This window comes from Suncus etruscus, chromosome X, assembly GCF_024139225.1.
Source record: "Suncus etruscus isolate mSunEtr1 chromosome X, mSunEtr1.pri.cur, whole genome shotgun sequence".
Classification (NCBI taxonomy): domain Eukaryota; kingdom Metazoa; phylum Chordata; class Mammalia; order Eulipotyphla; family Soricidae; genus Suncus; species Suncus etruscus.
The window spans coordinates 60,321,396-60,328,598 of record NC_064868.1 but is presented as its reverse complement, the minus strand read 5'-3'; the positions used below and the strand labels follow the sequence as shown (position 1 = coordinate 60,328,598).

The window sequence follows — 7,203 nt, the reverse complement described above, 5'->3', positions numbered from 1 at the left end:
ATGAATGGAAATTTTTAATATCCATTTCTTCTTTATCATTATTTGTATATAAAAAGGCCATTGACTTTTGCATATTCATTTTGTAGCCTGATGCTTTGCCATACAAATATTTTGTTTCTATAACCTTTTTGGTTGAATCTTTAGAATTTTCTAAATATAGTATCATGTCATCTGCAAACAATGAGAACTTGACATCTTCCTTTTCTTTTTGAATATTTTTGATATCTAGCTTTTGCCTAGTTATTATGGCATGTATATCCCCTATAATGTTGAACTGGACTGGCAAGTGAGAGCTACCTTGTCTCTCAAATATTTTAGAGGAAAGGCTTTCAGATTTTTTTTCCATCGAGTATAATAAATGCCATGGGCTTCTGATGAATGAATGGCTTAGATTATATTGAGAAAAATTTCTTCCATTCCTATCTTTTTTGAGAGCTTTTATCATGAATGGGTTTTATACATTATAAAATTCTTTCTCTGCATCTATTGATGTGATCAAATGCTCTTATTTTTCTTTTTTATATGGTATATAACACTTGCATGAATTAAAACATTTTTGGAAATCTGAAATAAGTCCTCCTTGTTCATAGTGTATGGTATTCTTGATGAGTTGTTTGATCCTATTTGCTAGGATTTTGCTGAAAATCTTTGCATCGGTGTTTATACAGTATTTTGATTAGTAATTCTTTTTTTGTGGCATTTTTGTCTGATTTTATTAACAAGGTGATGTTAGCTGTTTAAAACTATTTGGGAATGTTTCTGTTTCTTCAATTTCCTAGAAGATCTTAAAAAGAATTGTCAGCAGGTCCTCTTGATAGTTTTAAAATAATTCATTAAAGAAATCATAGAACATATACACAATGGAATACTATGTACCCATCTGCAAAAATGAAGTCATGAAATTTTCCTATACATGGCTGGACTTGGAAAATATTATGGTGAGTGAAATAAGTCAGAGAGATAGATACAAAATAGTCTCAATCATCTATGGGATTTAAGAAAAATAAAAGACATGCTGTAATAACACCCAGAAACACTAAAGATGAGGGCTGGAAGTACCAGCCACAATATGCAGCTTACCACAAAGAGTGGTGAGTGCAGTTAGATAAATAACTACAATAACAACTATCATGATAATGTTAGTGAGCAAGATAAGTAGAATGCCTGTCTTGAATACAGGCAGTGAGTGGGGGCAGAGGGAGATTGTGGGCATTGGTTGTGGGAAGGTTGCACTGATGTAGGGGACTTGTTCTTTTTTATAACTAAAACCCAACTACAAACATGTTTGTAATCATGGAACTTAAACACATATATTATTTAAAAATGAAATAATTTAGTAGTAAATTTATCTGGGTCTGGGCTTTTGTTTTTGAGAAGAATTTTGATTACAATTTTAATTTTCTCCATGGCATAGGTCTATTAAAATGTCATATTATTTTGATTCAACCTTCGTAGTTTAAAAGATTCCATGAATTTATCCATTTCTTACAGGTTCTCTAGTTTTGTGGCATAAATATTCTCAAAGTAATCTCTGATTACCCTTTGAATTTCCATAATATCTGCAGTAGTATTTTGTTGAATTACTGGTTCTACAGTAATTAATATGTACACTCAACCTTAAGTTGTAATCTGGTGATGAGATTATTGGACAATTCCCTACTTGGTATTCTTCTCCCACCAAGGGTGTAACCTAGTTCTTGTCTATAAAAGCAAGGGTCTGAGAAAGGCAGACGATAATTCTTCAGTCTTCCTCCACTAAGCTGCATTCCTTCTTAGGAGGAGGAGAAATCTTGTGTAGTTAAATCCCTTGCTTGAGTGCTGGATTTTCTGAACCTGTTCTTGTAACTTTATACTGTGTAGATTATTTCCTGTACCAATGTTTGCTTACAGACCCAATTATCACTAGAAGATGTCGCCAGGACTCGACTTGAAACTGTAACAGGGAATCAAACAGGAACTTTGTCATGAACTGGTGAGATGTATTTTTCATTGTTTCACATGTGCATTTTACCATTCTTATTTTTAAGCTCACGAGTCTTTGGTTCAAGGTGATGTCATTTTCTGGGGCTTTAGTTAAAATAACCTGCCTTCTCATCATGCTTATAACATTAGATATAGCTTTTCTTGTTTTTCATTTTGTATCTATCATGAAAATCAAGATATTTGGGCTATGGGCCCGGAGAGATGGCACAGCGGCGTTTGCCTTGCAAGCAGCCGATCCAGGACCAAAGGTGATTGGTTCGAATCCCGGTGTCCCATATGTTCCCCCGTGCCTGCCAGGAGCTACTTCTGAGCAGACAGCCAGGAGTAATCCCTGAGCACCGCCGAGTGTGGCCCAAAAGCCAAAAAAAAAAAAAAAAAAGATATTTGGGCTAAATTCTCTAGTGAAAATCAAAAGATTCTGGCTGAATTCTCTAGCCTCGCATTAATATTTCCTGAGGGACGAACTGATTATTCTAGCCTTAATTTAAAAGTTTATGAAGCACTTTCTTGTAATTCTTGTTTTTGTTTTTTTGGGGGGGCCACACCTGGCGGTGCTCAGGGGTTACTCCTGGCTGTCTGCTCAGAAATAGCTCCTGGCAGGCACAGGGGACCATATGGGACACCAGGATTTGAACCAACCACCTTTGGTCCTGGATTGGCTGCTTGCAAGGCAAACGCCGCTGTACTATCTCTCTGTGCCCACTTTCTTGTAATTCTTAATACCAGTGAACCCAAATATTAGAAAGGCATTTCTTTTTTTTTTGGCATATTATTTGGAATTTTCTTTTTTTTTAATTTATTTAAACACCTTAATTACATACATGATTGTGTTTGGGTTTCAGTCATGTAAAGAACACCACCCATCACCAGTGCAACATTCCCATCACCAATGTCCCAAGTCTCCCTCCTCCCCACCCGACCCCCGCCTGTACTCTAGACAGGTTCTCCATTTTCCTCATACATTCTCGTTATTAGGACAGTTCAAAATGTAGTTATTTCCCTAACTAAACTCATCACTCTTTGTGGTGAGCTTCCTGAGGTGAGCTGGAACTTCCAGCTCTTTTCTCTTTTGTGTTTGAAAATTATTATTACAAGGGTGTCTTTCATTTTTCTTAAAACCCATAGATGAGTGAGACCATTCTGCGTTTTTCTCTTTCTCTCTGACTTATTTCACTCAGCATAATAGATTCCGTGTACATCCATATATAGGAAAATTTCATGACTTCATCTCTCCTGACAGCTGCATAATATTCCATTGTGTATATGTACCACAGTTTCTTTAGCCATTCGTCTGTTGAAGGGCATCTTGGTTGTTTCCAGAGTCTTGCTATGGTAAATAGTGCTGCAATGAATATAGGTGTAAGGAAGGGGTTTTTGTATTGTATTTTTGTGTTCCTAGGGAATATTCCTAGGAGTGGTATAGCTGGATCGTATGGGAGCTCGATTTCCAGTTTTTGGAGGAATCTCCATATCGCTTAGAAAGGCATTATGGAAGGTAGGACAAAAAAGGAGGAGTAGGGAAGACAAACCGGTGATGGGAATCCCCCCTGATTTTATGTAAATATGTACCTAAAATATTATTGTCAACAATATGTAAGCCACTATGATCAAAATAAAAATTATATTAAAAAATAGTTGTATTTATATTTCACAATTTGCTCAAATACTGGTTTCTTATAAACTTTCTACAGAATGTTTTTAAAACAAATTCTTCACATTGTATCTTGGCTGTATACTTACGGAAATTCAGGGAAATAGTTCTGTGTATTATAGCTTAATTGGTACTAAGGAATGACAGTTGGTCACATGCAGTCCATGTGGGATTCTAACATAACATTTAGTGCGTTTTCTGATGTGGACCAACCCTTTGATGCTGAAGGTAATGCATCTGTTGAAAGAAGTGATTGTAGATTTGGTTTACTGCTCTCTGCATCTTCCAGTTTTTCTGTGTTATCTTCCCAATTAATGTGGAATCTTGTGACTCTAGGATTAGATGCCAAAATATTTCTTTGAAGCTTGGAGAAGTCTGGTTTTACTGGAGGATTTTCTCTTAACTCTGTCTCGGTATATTCATTATTTACATAATAGCCAACTCTAATAAATTCTTGACCCCGATAGGTACATGTAATTAGTACAACAGTTACACCTACTGCATCTGCATCTGGAATGAGTCCTGGATTAGGCGCATCAGCCTGAAATACAAACATATGCCTTCCTGCAGGGACAGGACCCACTAACACAGAGTCTAATACTTGATCATATTCTTCACTTTCTGCAGAGCCCACATAGATAATTTTCCACTCCAAGTCTTCAGACAGGTCCTCGATGCACTCGAAGGTGATCTCGAACTGGAACGGGTTGTAGAAGGGAGACGGGTTGTCCAGCACCACGACGTTGTTCACCTGAACCTTGGCCATATTTCGGAGACGGAGGCAGAGGAAAGGACCCACACAATGGCACGGCGCGGGGGGCTCGGCTGCAGCGCAAGCAAATGTCCGGTGCGCGGCTGCTGGGGAAAGCAAGCGCAGACCCCCGCCCCAGCGCGGCCGGCCCCAAGTCGTGCGGCAGCGACTTGAGAAACTTTTCCCCCTCTTTCTTATTGACACCAGAACGCTCCACCGTGTGGAGTGGAGGGATTTTTTTTCTCCTTGCAGCTTTCCTATTCCTAGAAAGTCATTTCTAATTGTGACACGTAGGTAAGCCAGAAATCCTGAGGTTGATGTTCTGCAGCGTTATGGCTTTAGGCCAGTAGAGCCTCTAGTGGTTTCTCTTTGGGATATTGGTTTACAAAGCACATCTAATAACATTAAAATGTCCCAGTCAGAAGGCAAATCTGTATGATTCTCACCCATCACACTCCACTTCAGCCTTTTAGATAGTGTGGAATGAACTCGCCTCCCCAACTAGGGATGGCTCTTAGGGAATTTAGTAATAACTCAATATCTAAAATAAATTCTTCCCATCAAGAAAATAAATCAAATTTTAAACTATGAAGCTTTTTTGATGCAATAATTGTTTTTGTTTTGTTTTATTTTACTATATTTTACTTTTTTAATAATATTTTAAGCACAATTATGGAAACATGTTTGTTGTTGGGCTTCTTTTATAAAACAATAACACCCCCTTCACAAGTGCAACCTTCCCACCACCAATGCCCTCCAAATCCCTCTTACCCCACTACCTGCCTATATTTGAGAGAAGCATAGTACTTCTCACACTCACTAGCATTGTCATAATAGTTGTTAGTGTAGTTATTTCTTCATCTGCACTCATCACTTTTTTGTGGTAAGCTTCATATCATGGCTGTTGTTTTCATCTCTCATTGCTATTGCTTCTGGGTATTATTACAATATAATGTCTTTTATTTTTTTAAATCCCATAGATGAGTGAAACTATTCTGTGCCTATCTCTCTCATTCTGACTTATTTCACTCAGCATAGTAGTTTCTGTGTCCATCCATAGGAAAATGTTATGACTTTAATTTTTCCACCAGCTGCCTAGTATTCCATTGTATCCATATACCACAGTTTATTTTACCACTCCTCTAGTGTTGGGAATCTGGGTTGTTTCCAGATTCTGGCTATTATAAAAATCTCTTCAATGAATATAGGTGCACAGAGACATTTTTGTATTGTGTTTTGTGTTCTTAATGTATATCCCTAGGAGTCGTAAAGCTGGATTATATGGGAGTTCAATTTCCAATTTTTTTTAGAATCTCCATATTGTTTTCCATAACGCCTTGGCTAAACGCCATTCTCACCAGCAGAGAATGAGATTACTTTCTCTCCACAGCCCAGCCAGCACTAATTGCTCTTGTTCTTTTTATGCATGCCAGTATCTGTGGTGTGAGATGATACCTCATTGTTGTTTTGGTTTTTATTTCCCTGATGATTAGTGAGGTGAAACATTTTTTTCATGTGTCTTTTGACCATTTGTATTCTTTTGAGGAACTGTGTTCATTTCCTTTCCCCATTTTATGGGGTAGGTATGTTTTCTTATTAAGATCTTTCAGTACCTTATATAATTTAAATATTAGCCCCTTAGCTGATGGGTAATGGGTGAATAGTTTCTCCCATTTTTAGGGTGTCATCTGTATTCCAATCACTATTTCCTTTGAGATGCAGAAGTTTCTCAGCTAAACATATTCCCATTTGTTTAAGTCTGCTTCCAATTGTTTGAACAATGATGTTTCCTCCTTGAAGATGCCTTTAGTCTCAATGCCATGGAGTGTTTTACCAACATGTTCATCTATATACATTATTGTTTCAAAACTGATATCCAGGTGTTTAACCTATTTGGATTTGACCTTTGTACATTGGATTAGATGGAGGTCTGAGTTCACATGTTTGCATGTGGCTGACCAGTTTTTCCAAAAGCACCATTTGGTGCTCTTTTTTTCATTTCTTGTCATTTTATGAAAGATTAATTGATTGTATGTTAGAGGACATTCGTCAAGTCTCTTCCATTGAGTTGAGTGTCTGTCTTTATTCCAATAACATACTGTTTAAATGACTATTGCTTTGTAGTATAATCTAAAGTTAGAAAAGGTAATCCCTCCCAATTCTTTTTCCTAAGGATTTATCTAGTTATTCTTTGCCTATGCCATTGATAATAATTTCTATATCTCTATTGGAGGGGTGAATTAGAAGGCTCATAGGACGTATTCCTGAAGTGGATGGCTGCATCATTACCACCACAAAATTTCACCAAAAGACCAGTGCTGAAAAACTGCTTGCAGAGTTGGGGAAATTTCATAGAGTTAATTTTTAAATTCATGTATGGTACTGAGATTATGTTCCCTTTATATTATTTTGCTTAAAATTAACTACCCCTTCTGCTGGTATTCACAGGAAAATATAACTTTGATTAAATTTCTCTTTACCTGGAAGATTCAGCATCAAAACAATTCTTTTCTCCTTGTCTTTGAATGTCATAACAGTTTGTAACAGAAAGGATTGGTTTGCTTCAGGGACTTCCCTGAGATACTTTGAATACCTGCTAATTAATCTACACTTCCAAAAGGTTTGGATATAAGTTTATCTCTTTCCAAACCAGACCTTAGGAATTTAGTCTTAGCCCCTAGAGCTAGAAATCTCTTCCTTTAGGTAAAGGAAATTTGCTATAAGAAACCAGGCTTCTTGCTAATCCCTTAATTTACATCAGTATGACACCTAGGGCCAGGCCTGAGAGGAAATACTTTGAGATGTTAAAACTTAACTT

General features: G+C 37.1%; 1 protein-coding gene across 1 annotated transcript; it reads right to left on the bottom strand.

Moving 5' to 3' along the window:
• Positions 1-3,602: 3,602 nt before the first annotated feature.
• Positions 3,603-4,444, bottom strand: LOC125999279 (histone chaperone ASF1-like). Its single transcript, XM_049767356.1, has one exon. The coding sequence runs from the start codon at positions 4,398-4,400 to the stop codon at positions 3,786-3,788; it is 615 nt and encodes a 204-aa protein (XP_049623313.1). The 5' UTR covers positions 4,401-4,444; the 3' UTR covers positions 3,603-3,785.
• Positions 4,445-7,203: the final 2,759 nt, after the last annotated feature.

Coding starts and splice junctions, on each gene's coding strand:
- LOC125999279 (XM_049767356.1), bottom strand. CDS start 4,400: ATGGCCAAGGTTCAGGTGAACAACGTCGTGGTGCTGGACAACCCGTCT.